General features: G+C 46.2%; 1 protein-coding gene across 1 annotated transcript in view; it reads left to right on the top strand.

Moving 5' to 3' along the window:
* ppp1r37 (protein phosphatase 1, regulatory subunit 37) overlaps positions 1-17,372 on the top strand; it is a 55,947-nt gene that overhangs the window by 35,330 nt on the left and 3,245 nt on the right. The window contains exons 5-12 of the mRNA XM_080845147.1: positions 1,577-1,696; positions 4,528-4,678; positions 9,184-9,339; positions 10,113-10,225; positions 11,595-11,736; positions 12,036-12,202; positions 14,258-16,367; positions 17,209-17,304. Coding sequence (XP_080701273.1) covers positions 1,577-1,696; positions 4,528-4,678; positions 9,184-9,339; positions 10,113-10,225; positions 11,595-11,736; positions 12,036-12,202; positions 14,258-16,367; positions 17,209-17,291 — 3,042 coding nt within the window. The 3' untranslated portion in view covers positions 17,292-17,304. The remainder of the gene's footprint in view (positions 1-1,576; positions 1,697-4,527; positions 4,679-9,183; positions 9,340-10,112; positions 10,226-11,594; positions 11,737-12,035; positions 12,203-14,257; positions 16,368-17,208; positions 17,305-17,372) is intronic.

Here is a 17,372-nt window from a genome sequence, read left to right as displayed (position 1 = left end):
CTCACTAATCTGAATCCCCAGCTGCAGTGTGACCAACATACTCTCACTAATCTGAATCCCCAGCTGCAGTGTGACCAACAGACTCTCACTAATCTGAATCCCCAGCTGCAGTGTGACCAACAGACTTAGAGTGGTTTGTGTGTCAGTGGAGGGGCCCAGGATGATGTGCTAAGAAGTATGAAACAGTTCTGCTCATGCTACAAACTAAACTCTTTATTAGGGATGGGTATCGTTTGGGTTTTTTCCGATACCGGTACATAACCGATACTTTTAAAACGATACCGGTGCCTAAACGGTGCCAGAACCGATACTTTTTTTTTTTTTTTAATTAAAGACATTAGGCTTATTTATTGCCAAGGCAAATAGTTTTCTTTAAATTTAACAATATATTAACTGTTTGAGGTATACTATAAATAAAAATAAATACAAAACCTTTTAACTTCAAACTATGAACAATATATTAACTTATAACAACTGTTTACAGTATACTTAAATAAATATAAATAAATACATAACAAACTCTGTACACACACTTCACACTTCAGTAATACTTTTGCAGAAATATGAGCATGTTTGCCTTCAGAGTAAAACAAATATTAATTAGTTTGCATTTATTTAAACCCACTGGTTTCGTGAATGTGTACTGCCCCTTTAAAAGTTTAGCTTCTTTTTGTGCGAAATACAGCCACACTTTTGATCGTTTACCTTTCGACATTTTCTCCGTTATATTGATGGCTAGCTCTGTTTGTGCTTGCTCTGTGCAAGGCTGCCTGCTCTTCGCTGTCAGACTGTTGCAATGTTATTGTAGCGTCCAAGTTAGTGCTCTCTTAAGAACTCACATTGAAAAGGAATATCTTTGGATGAGACGGTAGCTCTCCGTTTAATAAAGCGTATCCAACTTCTGCTTAGAACAAACACACTTATCTTGAAACCGAAACCACACGCAAGTCAACCCATTACCATGGCAACTCCTCAACACAAATCCCGTTTCCACTAGTCTCATACGGAATGCAGCGTGAGCGACACAGGCGAGAGTCTATATTGGGAGATGGAGCAGTTTTATATGTGCCCCACGAAATCAACACAAAAAAGTATACAGATCGTACTCAGAAAGATCTACGCCACTAACGTTACTTATCGTTAGTTATCGCTAGTTTTGTTAAATTATAAAAATTTTAATAAAAAAAAAAAAAAAAAAAAAAAATTATCTGCTCAGGCACCGAAAGGAAGCACCGAAATCTGCGTTGCATTTCGGTCCGGGTAGGTATCGGTTGTATGGAACCGGTGCCGTATTGGTACCGGTTCTCGGTACCCAACCCTACTCTTTATAGGGAGTTTGTTTGTTGTATTTGTTTTTATTTCATTCCTCCAGTTGAGGGCCGTCTGTTTAGATTGGACCCAATGATAAGGATGTTTGTGCTTTATATAAAATATTCGACCTCTTTCTCGCTCCTCGTGACTTTTATGTCGCATTTATCTGTTTCTACATTTCTTATGATTGATGCCTTATTTATCTGTTTATGACTGAACCTGATCAGTTCTCCTCCTCTTCCTCCTCCTCCTCCTCTGTGTTTAGGGAGCGTCTGCGTTGTTCGACATGATTGAATACTACGAGTCAGCCACACACCTCAACATCTCCTTCAACAAGCACATCGGCACTCGAGGATGGCAGGCCGCCGCCCACATGATGAGGAAGGTGAGTGTGGGAGGGGCCTGTGTGGAAAGGGGCGGATCTCATTGAATCGCTTTGCTGCTTGTTGTGATTGTGTTCTAGGTTAATGAGAGTCTAGCAATCCGATGCTGGTCAGTCTCAACTACACAGTGGCAGTTTGGCTGCAGGTCCTCTACCCAGCAGTGCCACATTTATTACAATTTCCCGAGTACCGCGGTGTATACATTGATTTTGTACAATTTCTGCAACCCTGCGGTTAATACTTTTTCCACCTTGAAATTGGTAACGTGCACAGTCACTGCCAAGTAGAATGGGTCTCTGTCTCTGTCTCTGTCTCTGTCTGTCTGTCTGTCTGTCTGTCTGTCTGTCTGTCTGTCCACAAGTGCGAGGAGAGGGTCTAGTATTTTTGCTTGAAATATCCATCCCACATAACTTTGAAATGGCTAGTGGAGCTCTCACAAAAACTCCATTGAATTACAATGAACACATTTCAGCATTCATCTGACTGGTAAGAGCTGAGCATTGTCACTTGTTCCACATCACCCATGTGGAGGGCCGACAACCCCAGTGCTCCTCTTGTCACTAACAAGTGCACACTATCCTCAAAGTAGCATGTTGTTTGATGTATAGCGTTAGAAAAAGTGAAATAGACATTTCTATACATGAAGACTTGGTGTTCTGTGTGAAACCCAGAAGAGGAAGTAAGCTACTTAATGGGGTGGTTTTGTGGTTGCCGATGACATGGTGAGGTTCGGTATTGAGTGTTCAAGACTGAGATAAATGAGTGTGTGCTCGTTTGTGTCCATAGTGATACGCAGGGTCCACATGTGTATTTGTTCTCGTTTGTGTCCATAGTGATACGGGCCATGTAGGTCCCCAGTAAAGTAATGTAGTCACACACACTCACACAAAGCACTCGGGTGGATAAACTGAGTTAGATGGAAGATTGAAGTCATTCACCAGTGGCTTAGTAGTATATAAGGAACTTACTGACAAGACACACAGACACATTCTCAGAAACACTTAGACTGTGTGATGTCATGTCATACGTGTGTGTGTGTGTGTGTGGTTAGTTTCCTACCTGCTGGTGTGAGACACTGTTTAGAGTCTTGCAAATGAGAAGTAGTGTGTGGTTAGGCTTTCCTTGCATTCATACAGAGCAGTCCTGTGTGTGTGTCTGTGTCTGCCTGTGTGTGTGTGTGTATGCGTATGTGTGTCTGTGTGTGTGTGTGTGTGTTTTTTTTTGTATTGCTTTGTGTGTGTGTGTATTTGGGAGGAGGATGGATCTTCATTAGCTTGTATTAGGCCTTGGAGAGGAGGCCTGTCTGGGCAAGTGTTCTGTAAACTGTCAGATCAATGTCAGCCCTCTCCCAAAGGCATGGAAATGAACTGTCAATTATCCAGAGAGTACAGCCTTTCATTCGCAAACAGACACACACTCTAAATGTCCAGCACTCTTTCACACTCCCATTTCATTTGCATGCACACACACACACACACACACACACACACACACACACTCAAGCAAACACCAGACACACTGAAAAATAGGACTTACTTCCTCAACAACATTGTTTGACAGAAGAGATATTCACATGAAAACACATACACAGAGCGAGAGAGAGATGAGGAAGGAGCAAGAGAGATAAGAGAAGGAGAAAGAGAGACGGAAGGAGGGGGAGAGAGATATATGGAAGGAGGAGGGGGAGAGAGAGAGAGATGGAAAGAGAAGTAGAATGAGAGAGAGCATAAGTGCAGAGGACGGCCTGCTTTGTTTGCAGCTGGCGGTGTGAAGGGGTGGGGTGGGCGATGATGAAGTGATGAAGAGTGTGTCGTGTGTGAGATTACCGACCCTGAGCTAGTAGGATTAGAGATGCATGTCAGCGCCAAGCTTGAGCCCACACACACACACACACACACACACACACACACACACACACACACACACTCATGCTCACACACACACTCTTGATCGCTCGCTCGCTCGCTCGCTCGCTCTCACTCTCTCTCTCTCACTCATGCTTACATATACACACACACACAATCAACACCCTCTCTATATATATCTGTACTCCTATACTATATCTGTTCCCCCCAGCAGACACACACACACACACACCTTCATTACTTTTTCTGAATCTCTCTATGTACAAATCTGTCAAACCTCACACCTGACTCTCTAAAACACACACAGACACACACACACTCTCTCACACACTCTCTCACACACTCTCTCACACACACTCTCACACACACTCTCACACACACTCTCACACACACTCTCACACACACTCTCACACACTCTCACACACTCTCACACACTCTCACACACACTCTCACACACACACACTCACACACACTCACACACACTCACACACACTCACACACACTCACACACACTCACTCACACACACTCACACACACTCACACACACTCACACACACTCACACACACTCACACACACTCACACACACTCACACACACTCACTCACACACACTCACACACACTCACACACACTCACACACACTCACACACACTCACACACACTCACACACACTCACACACACTCACTCACTCACACTCACACACACACCCACCCACCCAGACAGTCTCTCCACCTGGCCAACAAACATGCATCTTGCCCTGTCCCTGCTCCTCTAGTGTCATCAGGTCAGAGGGCCCTGGGCCAGTCAGTATTAGACTGCAGAGATTCATATCCTGTGGGAATATTGGAACTTCAGCTACTATTTTAACTGGCAGCTGTACATACATAAATGTATACATCACTGTGTGTGTGTGTGTGTGTATGTGTGTTTGTCTAAATCCCTGTGTGTGTGTGTGTGTGTGTTTGCAGACGAGCTCTCTGACGTACCTGGACGCACGGAACACCCCTCTGCTGGATCACTCTGCCCCATTTGTGGCGCGCGCCCTCAGGATCAGCGGCAGTCTGGCCGTGCTGCACCTAGAGAACGCCGGCCTGTCGGGGCGACCGCTCATGCTGCTGGGTAAGGCGCACACACACACACGCACACACGCACACACGCACACACGCACACACGCACACACGCACACACCCACACACGCACACACGCACACACACACACTCACACACGCAGAGCAGACAAACGCACTAAGACACGCACAGACACACACACAGGATCATACACATACACAGGATCACGCACACACACACGCACACACACAGGACCATACACATACACAGGATCACACACACGCACACACACACACACACACACAGGACCATACACATACACAGGATCACACACACATACATACACACACAGGGTCATACACAAACACACACAGAATCATACACATCCACAAACCATATAAAAAGCAGAGACGCACACACACAGGATTGTGTATTCCCTCAGCTTATGCTTTTGGATCACATAGACGGGCGGCGAGACATGATGGAACATGCCAGAACACTCATAAACAGACACTGGCAGATTGTAAGTCGGCTACATCAAAGAGCCACAAACTTGGTTCTCCAGGCAGTTCCTGCGTCACTGAACTCTGTTAACTCTGAGAGCCACGTAGAAGTAGACACAATGCCAGCTGATGCGTTTGATTGGGTTACGGCTCCAGCCCCTCCCCCTCGTCCTTCCCCAATACAGTGAGCCGTCTGCTTGCTCTCTCTCTCTCTGTCTCTCTGTCTCCCAGCCTCCTCTCCCTCTATCTGTCTGTCTCTTTCTCTCGTTCTGTCTTTCCCTGCCTGATGTGGCCGTGTTGTGGACAGCCCATGATGTCGCGCTGTAACAGAAAGGGGTCCGAGGCAGACACTGTCGTCATGGCAATAATTGGAATAAATTAAGTGGATAAGAGTTGCCTGATCTAATCAGACAGATTTCATTTGCTCGTACAGAAGCGCTCTGTTTGTAGACGCCTCTTCTCTCTGCCTCTCTTTCTCCCTCCCTCCGTCTGTCTGTCTCTCTCTCCCTCTCCCTGTCTCTTTAGTTTTCTCCCATCTCTTCTTCCCGCTCTCTCTTGCTCTCCATCTCTCTCCCTCCCTCATCTCTCTATCTATGTATCTATCTATCCCTCCCTTTCTCTCTCATCTTAAAGAAGTGCTCTGCTTTAAGATTCCCTTTTCTCCTCCTCTCCCTCCCTTCCCCCCTTTTCTCTGTCTTGTTCCAGGTTTGTCTCCATCTATCTACAGTGCCACTTGAAAGTATGTGAACCCCTTGAGCACTTAAGCGTTTTCTGTTGTTTTACCATGATTTTTCATTTTTTTCATCACCAATTTTCCATAGATGAAATGTCAGGTTTATGTTTATCATTTGCATGTACTTGTTTAGAGGAAATTGTTTGAGAAGCTGAAAAACTACATGAAACATGGAATTTGTCCATTTCAAAAGTAAGTGAACCCCCAGCTGAATTGATAAAGTCAAGCAGGTAACAGATTCAGTGAAACTTATTTGGGTGAATAATTAGTCAATTGAGCAAACCGATCATCTGAGACATCCTTAGGGAAAGGTTTGGGCAACACAGATTAAAAGAGAGAGGAAACCAACCAAACTACTGTAGTGCCAAGGTGTACCCACACAGATCAACAATGCCGAGAGGAAACGAGATATCCGAGAACATCAGGAAGAATGTACTGACAGCCCATCAGTCTTGGGAAAGCTATAAGACCATCTCCAAAAGATTCCAGCTCCATCCATCCATCCAAGACAAATAATTTTGAAATGGAGGGCATTCAACATGACCGCATCTCTGCCTAGAAGTGGATGCCCATCAAGACCATCACCAAGAAGCACCAGAAGAAGAATAAATCAGGTAAAAGTCAACCCACACATCACCTCTAAAGAGTTTCGGACCTCTCTGGCAGCATCTGGGGTAAATGTACATGGGTCTACAATCAGACGAAAATTGTTGGTTTTGATCGTGACAAAATAATTCTATCTCGGACTCATCTGTTTAAAGAAGGGACTTCCAGAAGGCCTTTGGTTTATCCAAGTGCTCTAGGGCAAAGTTGAAACGGGCAGTTTTGTTCTTTCTTGAGAGCAGAGGCTTCCTTCTAGCAACCCGATCATGAATGTCATGTCTATTCAATTTTCGTCTGATTGTAGACCCATGTACATTTACCCCAGATGCTGCCAGAGAGGTCTGAAACTCTTTAGAGGTGATGTGTGGGTTGACTTTTACCTGATTTATTCTTCTTCTGGTGCTTCTTGGTGATGGTCTTGATGGGCGTCCACTTCTAGGCAGAGATGCGGTCATGTTGAATGCCCTCCATTTCTAAATTATTTGTCTTGGATGGATGGATGGAGCTGGAATCTTTTGGAGATGGTCTTATAGCTTTCCCAAGACTGATGGGCTGTCAGAACCTTCTTCCTGATGTTCTCGGATATCTCGTTTCCTTTCGGCATTGTTGATCTGTGTGGGTACACCTTGGCACTACAGTAGTTTGGTTGGTTTCCTCCCTCTTTTAATCTGTGTTGCCCAAACCTTTCCCTAAGGATGTCTCAGATGATCGGTTTGCTTAATTGACTAATTAAGCAACCAAATAAGTTTCACTGAATCTGTTACCTGCTTGACTTTACCAATTCAGCTGGGGGCTCACTTACTTTTGAAATGGACTAATTCCATGTTTCATGTAGTCTTTTGGCTACTCAAACAATTCCCTCTAAAAAAAGTACATGCAAATGATAAACATAAACCTGACATTCCTTCTATGTAAAATTGGTGATGAAAAAAATGAAAAATCATGGTAAAACAACAGAAAACTCCTAAGTGGTCAAGGGGTTCACATACTTTAAAGTGGCACTGTATCTATATCTATCTCTTTCTATTTAAGCATCTCTCTAAGCATCTCTCTAAGCATCTCTCTAAGCATCTCTCTATCTCCCCTCCCTCCATCTCTGCACAGATTAGACGAAGTGCAGGGAGTGAACCTGAGCCCTTGGTGATGACATCAAGTGAAGTAGGGCAGATTTAACAGAGACTTTATTATTCTGAACAGATTAACAAACGCTAGCATTCCAGTCAGATCGTTTGTTTCAGATGAACCTTCAGTGCCCGCACCTTCTTTAGTGATCAATTACAGTAGCAGTAAAGGAAGCATCATGGAGTTTTGGTCTAAAACTAGCGAGCTAACTACCTAGTGGGAACAACAGGTGTGTTTATCCGTCCTTCACATGACCGTACACCAAGGGCGTCAGTTTGTTTTTAGAAGTGGTGGGGACAATAACCATAAGCTTGAGTGTGGTTTGAAAAAAAAATAGATAATCTCGATGTTGACAACAGCACCAGCTTGCTTATTTTACCAGATCATAACGGTCTCAATTTAAGACATACCGTTAGCTAGGCTAGCTGTAGGGAACATTACCTCATCTCTGAATAGCAAGCTAACATTTGGCAAGGTCAACGCCACATCTTATCTTATCACTGTCACCAGTCGGTGGTTTTCCAAATTAAATGTAGGCTAGAGTAATTGACATTTAATTACACCTAAAACAAAATTAGACTGACGGAAGAGATTGACAGAGGCAGCGACGAGCTGTGCCTCATCCGTGTTAGAAGGGCTAGGGCTTACTGCACACGTCACTACGGTTGCATGCCCTGGCGGGGCGTGTTGCGTGTATGTATGCAAATCCAAATGTAAGAATCCTCTACCTCAATCGGCACAGCTTAGAACACTTCGGCTGTGTAAGAACCAATTTTCAGGTGTTCATTAATAAGGTGGACTTCCGAAGTCCAAGAAACCCATTTAAGTGAGAAAAAAAAATCGAAAAATAGTCACCATAAGTGTGAAGACAGGTCGCGAGTAGGAGTATAAAAATCAGTCAGTGCTTCATCGAAGATACAGTTCTTAGAGAAAACTACACTTGTGTTGTCTTCAACTGCTTAAAGAAAGTTGTATTTATAACTAAATCGCCTATCGCTTGATTTAGACTTGACGATTTCGGTTGAGTATGTGGGGATGTTTCGGTCGCAATTGGTTTGCACATTTTTAAAAGTGGTGGGGACAAAATCCAAATTATGAATAGAGGTGGGGACATGTCCCCCCCGTAATCTACGCCTATGCCGTACACCATGAACATTAATTTGAAGATGTCACCAATAGTAGTCGCTCATAAAAATATAAATAATATAAAATTATATAAAAATACAAATATACCTCAGAGAGTGCCAAATTGCTTTAGGGTTGTCTCAAGACACTTTATAGAGCACATGTCCTAAACTCCCTTTGGGGGCGAGCACTTAGTGAGTGTGTGTGAGCACTGGCATATACACACTGTGGCACTTAGATCACATTTGTCTCCTGATGAATTACAATATATAATATACCTTATATATTTGTATACATACAAGACTAGAATGCCTAATGGAATATGACATTATTACTGTATTTTATTTTGGAAAACAATTTACAACTTGAGTCAGGTTTGTTCTCCTGGGTCATAATAATGTTAATGTTCTTTTCTCTCTGTCTTTCACCCTCCCTCCCTCTCTATCCCTCTCTCTCTCTCTCTCTCTCCAGCCACTGCATTGAAGATGAACATGAATCTGCGGGAGCTCTATCTGGCTGATAACAAGCTTAATGGCCTTCAGGACTCGGCCCAGCTGGGCAACCTGCTCAAGTTCAACTACAACATCCAGATCCTGGACCTGCGCAACAACCACATCCTGGACACCGGTACCTCCTCTGTTTAAGAGTCTTCCCCCTCCCTTACGACGTACTCTTTCCCTTTTTTCATTCTTTCTGTCTTTCATCTTTCAGAATCCTTTTCATCCCCTCATCTGTGTTAAACTCCTCCCCCGCGTTGTCCTCTTTTCCCTGACGTGCTGTTCTTCTGTTCTTCCTCTTGTATTTGGCATTTCTTGCTTTTTTCAGCAGATGCCTATCTCTCTCCCTCTCTTTCTCTCTGGTCTTCCTGCCCCCCTGTCTTTCTTCCCCTCTTCTTTTCTTCCTGTCCCTCCTTCCGTGTCTTTCTCCTCCCCTCATTGCAAACCCCAGACATCCTTTCATTCTCCCTCTCTCTCTTTCTCTCTCTTTCTCTTTCTCTCTATCCTTATGCTCTCCTCATTACTGCAGTCAGGATCAGACCCCCAGTTCAAAGTCCATCTCCTTATCGGGAACAGGGACACACACATAGATAGATACACACGGACAAAAGGCACTGAGAATAACAGCTGTGTAGCTGTGTGAACTTAACCCTCACGAGGGAGCTGAGTCACCTATCCTCCTTTAGATGACATTACTCTATCTCTCTCTCCTTACTCACGGTCTCTCCCTCTCACACACTCTCTCTCTTTCTCTCTCTCTCCTCACTCTCTCTTGCTCTCTCTCTCTCTCTCTCTCCTCGCTCTCTCTCTGTACCTCTCTCTCTCTCTTTTCTGTGTGTGTGTATGTATGTGTGTGTGTGTGTGTGTGTGTGTGTGTGTGTGTGTGTGTGTGTGTGTTTTCAGGGCTGGCATACGTGTGTGAGGGCCTGAAGGAGCAGAGGAAAGGTCTGGTCACCCTGGTGTTGTGGAACAACCAGCTCACACACAACGGCATGGGCTACCTCGCAGCTGCACTGGTGACTATCGCACACACACACGCACACACACACGCACGCACACGCACACGCACACACACACACACACACACACACACACACACCACAGATACTCACACCACAGATACTCACATGAACGACTTGTAAAGAAAAGTGTCCATTCTAATAATTCTGTTTATGTGCCATATTTCGACACACATACACACACACTCACACACAGATGCAGTACAGCTTATTCTGTCAGTGGTGTGTGAAGTGCTGCTGTGTTTCCTCCCAGCTCAGCAGCCGGTCTCATGACCATTCTTGTGGAGTCTCTCAGGCTGTGGGTGGTCAGAAACACACACACACACACACACACACACACACACACACACACACCAAAAGAGAAAGAGAGATCCAAAGTCAGCATGAAGGGAAGAGCTTCAAACATGTTGTTGTATGTTATATGTTGCTTGCATAAGCAAATGAATGCACTCTCTCCAAGACCAAGAATGTACCCACGCTGTAATCATATCCACACACACTCAGACCCATACACATTTATGCACATATTTTATGATGGATCACATGGTAATACAAACATAATGGTTAAAAGACGTGCGCACACACACACACACACACACACACACACACAGAAGGGCATTTTTACACCACCGTCACAATATCTCAGTCTTGGTGTGCGTGTGCGTGTGCGTGTGCGTGTGCGTGTGCGTGTGCGTGTGCGTGCGCGTGTGCGTGCGCGTGTGCGTGCGCATCTGAGGTATGTATGGCATATGTGGTATTTTGTCCTGGCAGTTTGCATGCGTTAATCACACACAAGTGTGTAATGCTGTTACTCGGAAAAACACTTGTGGCCCAAATGCTCATGATGTATACAGTCTGAGAAAGGGAGTGTGTGTGTGCTCATGCCTCATTAGTGAAAAAGGCAGACACTTAAGACCGTGTCCGTACTGTACAAACCAGTATAAATAGCACATTTATGGAAACAAGTCTATAGATAAGTTTAGCTATTTTATAGTTACCCAATCCCTCCTTCTCCTCTATTTCTGCCTACTGTGCATTTATTTCTCTGTGTGTGTGTGTGTGTGTGTGTGTGTGTGTCTGTCTGTCTGTGTGTGTGTTTAAGTCTGGTTATGTTGGGCCTGGGGTCTTTAAAAATAGCTCCAATCAGTCACACAATGACTCATAAGCTGACTAAACCACATAATGGGAGCTACTGTTTTTACTGTTGAACTGTGTCTGTGTGAACAAGTTACTCTCTACTGCCCCCTGCCCCACGCTACTGGTAACTGATTTAAGTTTGTTTTTTCTCCCTTCCCCTTCCTTCCTCCTCTCTCACTCACTCTCTCGTTCTCTTTCTCTCCCTCCCTCCCTCCCTCTCTGTCTCAAGCCCTGTACTCAGAGTCTGGAGACGTTGAACCTGGGCCATAACTCTGTGGGGAATGAGGGTGTTCACAAGCTGAAGGACGGCCTCATCGCTAACCGCTCTGTCCTCAGACTGGGGCTCGCCTCCACCAAACTGTCCTGCGAAGGTATGTCATGTGGGTTTGTGCGTGTGTGCATGTTTGTGGGTGCGTGCATGTTTGTGGGTGCGTGCATGTTTATGTGTGCACCTGAATACACATATGACGTGTGTGTCTGTTCTCTTATGCTTATGTGGTCGCTCGTGTTCTCCTGTGCACACATACAACTAGTTGCAGGTTTTCCTTTTATGCATGTGTTATAGTGTGCATATTTAAGGGTTCCTCATGTTGTGTGTGTGTGTGTGTGTGTGTGTGTGTGTGTGTGCATATGTGTTTCTGTGTGCTTGCTTGCACGTGTGTGTGTGTAGGTGCTGTAGCAGTGGCTGAGTTTATTGCTGAGAGCCCTCGGCTGCTGCGCCTGGACCTGCGTGAGAACGACATTAAGACAGGTGGCCTGATGGCCTTATCCCTGGCCCTCAAGGTCAACACCTCCCTACTGCGCCTCGACCTGGATCGCGAGCCCAAGAAGGAAACGGTGAGGGACACACACACACACACACACACACACACACACACACACACACACACACACACACACACACACACACACACACACACACTTGGACAGGTTCTTACCACTTTCAACAAAAAGGTGCAAACATGAGTTTCGTGGTGTTTCAGCAGTGAGTTGCTGCCGAATCATCTATGGAGTCTTCTGAGGATATTTGCGTCCTAATGGCTGTAGATTTTGGGTTCATTTTGATACCATTGCACCAGCATTATACCAGTCGGCATTGACTAGTATGGGATTGCTATACTTCCTACTTTATCACTAATGGGGCAAGCTGATTCCCCAAACCCTGTTACGATAAAGGAAACAATGGACCTCCTTGAGACTGATTTAAAATCATGTCAAAACGGAAAGCGAACACCAGGGGTGCACCGGCCAGTACCCGCAGACCTAACTTAACCGAGGTAGAGGTAGAGGTGGAGGTCCTGTTGCAGAATGTAGATGTATCCATTCTATTCCATTATGGCTACATCCACGTGATTTAGTTTAGTGCTTATATATTTATTCACTGCCATTTGCAGTGTTCGTGTAGCATAGTGCTTTTATTTATTATAGGACATCACGATGCCTCCTGGAATCATGACTATAAATGTGAAACGCAATTGTTAATGATAAAAATCGTGTGTATTATTATTATGATTATTTAAATCTGATGATGTCTGTAGAATTGATGTGAAAGCAATCACCAAGATCATGGGCGCATTCCAATCTGGCCTATCTACGACTGCTTTTCATCGCTCTTAAATCTTGTTCTTAGCCAAAACGAATCCCGGATAAGAAAACTTTCATTATTGCCAGAATTGTCCCGGGAACTTTGTAAGTGAAGTTAAGAAGACATTTCTTCTTAACTTTTTCTTAACTGCGTTCCAGAATGAAGTCCAATGTCTTGATGAATACATATAGATCTTGATCTTCTACATTTAAACTTTTGTCTTGCTACTGCCTCAATTCTGCAATTTTCCTTAAAGCAGCATAACGGATTAATTGCTAATCGCTAATGAGATGCTAGGGGCTAAAACCAGCAAAACCTCTTGCAATGTGCTTACTTTGACACTATGACAAACTAGTCAACAACTTTCCTAACACAGTCCAACATCAAGCAAGTGCAACACGAGACAAAGCAAGACTGCTAATAAGCTACTAACTAGTTTGGCAGACAGTAGAAAACGGGCGGCTTCAGGCAAACCTACAGAAGCAGTAATATGCCTACGGACCCTGGTTTGGCAATGGCACGGAGCCGATTCTTCTTAAGTCATTGTAGCGGCCCAATTTTTTTTAAGCTGTTATTTTAAGGTAAAACTGCTTATCCTAACCCTAATCCTGAAGTAAAATTACTGCAGAATGCCACTTTAACGTTGCTACTTTGTTTGCGTTGCTAAAGCTAGCTCTAGCACTGTTGTTACTACAGCAACGGGGTTGTTACTACATTTCAAGCGTTTCGCTTCAGCGTCACCATCCTCACTGGCCGCTGATTGGTCCGCCCTTCAGAGTGGCTGAGGGATTCATCTTGCGAATAAAGTTTCCATATTATAATCTCGGCGAAAACTGACCTGAGAGCAGTAGGCGGACGGAGCCAGGCTAGCTTGCCTCACCATATCAGTCCAGACTGAGGTGATACCAGACTGGGCACGTGGGCTTGGAGAAGGTGCAGGACACAGACCTGCTGGAATGGAGAACTTTTCATCTGTTCATGGAGCTTGTTGTGTTTGCAGGAAGGCTGCCCAAACTGTGGCTTTTTCAGAGTGATCAATACTTTCTCTTTCCCTCCATCAGTTCCTCTCTGTCTGCCTTGTTCTGCCCTTTTCTTCTCCTCTTTGCCACTTGCTATTCTACACATGTCCTGTGTGTTTTCTGTAAATGTGTTTGTTGTGTATAAACCATGTTATCTATTAATGTGTTTGTTGTGCATAAACCATGTTCTCTCGCACTCTAACCCCTCCTTCATGTTTCCCTTTTTTCTTCTTCCTCCCTCTCTCCTCACCCTCTCTCACCCGCTTCCGCTCTTATTTTCTCTCTCAGGTGAAGAGCTTCATAGAGACACAGCGCGCCCTGCTGGCGGAGGTCCAGAATGGCTGCAAGCGGAACTTCATCCTGGCGAAGGAGCGAGAGGAGACCGAGCAGAAGATGCGGCAGTCCGCCTCCATGGCCGAGATCTCCGCCGAGGACATGTCACAGCAACAGGAGGAGGGGGAGGAGGCCTCCACTGCCACGGCCTCCCCAACGACAGAAGGAGAGGCTGAGAGCGGAAAGGAGGTAGCGGGCGAGACCAAAACTGAGGGAGGGGAGGCAGAGGAGAGCTTGTCACAGACCGTGCCCGCCGTGGACGACTCCGACTCGGACACTGAGGAAGAGGAAGATGAGAAAGAGGTGTGTGTGGGAGGGGCTTCGCCGGTCCAATGCTCTGTGAATGACGGCGCCCCACAGCCCTCAAAGCAGCCCAGCCCCAGTGCTAGCCCCTCCCACAGCCCTGGCCCAATCAGCAGCGCCGCTCAGACCTCCAGCCCGCCCCGTAACCCCTCCCTGTCCGGGATCACAGTCACCGAGGCGCCGGTGGCCCCTGGTACACCCCCCTCACCCGGCCGCTGCATCTCGGTGTCCAGCCCCGGCCGCGGTCACAAGATCTTCATGGTGACCCGCGTGGAGAGCCCACCAGAACAGCCACAACTGCTGGCCCAGCTTCAGGCCTGGAAAGAGCAGGACCGAGCAGCCCAGAACCAGAACCAGAGCCAAGGTCCAGGCCAGACCCCCAAAGACAGTACCCCAAAGCCCACACCTTCTGAGCAGACCCAAAGCCCGACACAGACGTCCTCAGGTGGAGGGGATCCGGGGCCAAACGGGCCTCCTGAGGGACAGACAGACTCGCACACACAGAAGGAGGACCAGAGCCCTGCTGAGACGGTGTCCAACACCCCAGCTGACTCCCCAGGAGAGACGGTGCCGACCCCCCCAGAACTACAATCCCAGCAGCCCCCAGCAGAGACTGACTTGAGTGTAACACCCCTGAAAGAGCCAATTACAGCCTCCACAGTGGGCGTTAAAGAGGACCTAGAGGAAAGCAGCCAGGAGGTTTCCACAGAGCCTAGCCAGCTTTCAGCTGAGGGACAAATAGTAGTAGCAGCAGAAACGGCAAACATACAGCAGGTGCAGCCTCCAGCCTGCCCAGACACTCACACACAACTCCAGCCTGACACAGGCAGCACAGACACACTAACCAGGCCAGAGCAGGTCCACGAAACCGAGTCTGGTTCACAGACACTGGTAGCAGAGCATGCTAGGGAGGCGATTACAGCTGAGCAGCAGCCAGTGCAGGCTTCCCATATTATCCCAGAGCAGGCTTCCAAAATGATCCCAGAGCAGGCTTCCCAAATTATCCCAGAGCAGGCTTCCCAAAATATCCCAGAGCAGCAGTCTGAGCAGACTTCCCCAATGATCCCAGAGCAGGCTTCCCAAATGATCCCAGAGCCAGCTGCCCAAGAGCAGGAGTCTCAGACAACCTCGGAGTCCTGCCAACAGGACCCACAGACACTGCAGCTATCTGAGGAGTGTGTCCTGCCCGCTGATACATCAGAGGTCAGTGGTTATCCAGAGCAGACCCTGGTGCTGGAGAGGCCAGCGGAGCCTGACTCCAGCCCAAGTCCTGAGCAGCTCCCTCAGACTGGAGGCACACAGACACCTGGGCATGTGGAGGAAGAGAAGCTGGAGGCTGAGCTGGAGGCTGAACTGGAAGCTGAACTGGAAGCTGAACTGGATGCTGAGCTGGAGCTGATCTTGGATCAGCAGACGCAGCTGTGCCCTGTTCCCGCTCTTCCACCTCTCATCCCTGCAGAGTCCCCAGACTCTTCAGCCCCGCTGCCTTCTCAAGAGCCCATCACCGCGGCCGCCACACCCGCTCAGGAGCAACACACTGCCCCAGCAGAAGAGCATGCAGCGGACGCCATGACGACCATGGATGCACCACAGACGGAAGAGTCTTCGGCCGACTCCCCGGACGAGAGTTCGACGGACGACGGCGAGAGCACAGCGACAGAACCATCTGGAGCAGCCCTGCCCAATGGGCTGAAGCCCGAGTTCGCCCTGCACCTGCTGGATCCTGAAGGGCCCAAGCCAGGCAGCTGCGTCATGGAGCACGGTGAGTGCAGTTCTCCTCCACACCAGCAGAGCACAGCAGGGGTGCAAAAGAGCAAGAGGTGTTGAATGGAGAAACTGAGGAATTCATTGATAGGAATTTATCATAGGAATGGGAAGAGGAACATGTTCATAGTATGAAAGGCCATGCTTTCAACGGTCAAACTGTAGACTCATAAGACTAGCATTATCAGCATTTAAGTGATATAAAAAAAATATTAGTGCTGTCGAACGATTGAAATATTTAATCGGGATTAATCGCATTTATGTCGTAGTTAACTCAAAATTAATCGCGATTTATCACAAATTTGTATCTGTTCTAAAAAGAATTATATCATTTTTTTATTTATCAACATGGAAAGGTGGACTTGCTTGCTTTATGCAAATATTTTATTTGATTGAAAAACAACATTGCCAAACAGGGCGGTACAAAATCAAAGTATAAAGTGCACATTTCAGGTAAACAAGGACTTTGCCTATAGTGCAGTTAAACCCTTGCTCATTATTTCCTTTTTTTCAAGTTTGCTGAGAACATAGCAGTCGGGCCTCTTACACAGTTTGCGAACGTTTAAAAAAAAAAAAGTTATTAAATAAAAAATTAATAAACGTTAATAACGCGTTTAACTGACAGCCCTTAAAAAATATTAATGAAATGTTGTTGTCTCAGTTGTGATTCAGTAAACTTGCAGATGTAACTCTGTCTTGAAGGTACACAAATATATTGGTCTTGTAAACTTGCAGGAGTAACTCTGTCTAGAAAGTACACAAATATATCAGTCTTGCCTTGTGAAGTTGCGGGGAAACCTATAGATTAATTGTGTGTGCTTATGTGTGTTTTTGTGTAGTGACAGCAGAGCTTCACTGCGGGCAGGACCTGGAGGAGCTGCTGCTGGAGGCCAGCCTGGACACCGGACGGGAGGCCCCTTAATGCTGTCACCATGGTAACACACACACACACACACACACACACACACACACACACAAGGCCTTTGCAGGCACATGCTCTCAT

Source organism: Sprattus sprattus (assembly GCF_963457725.1).
Source record: "Sprattus sprattus genome assembly, chromosome: 9".
NCBI lineage: Eukaryota > Metazoa > Chordata > Actinopteri > Clupeiformes > Clupeidae > Sprattus > Sprattus sprattus.
Note: the sequence above shows the minus strand (reverse complement) of the source record. Positions and strands in the feature narration are given on the sequence as shown.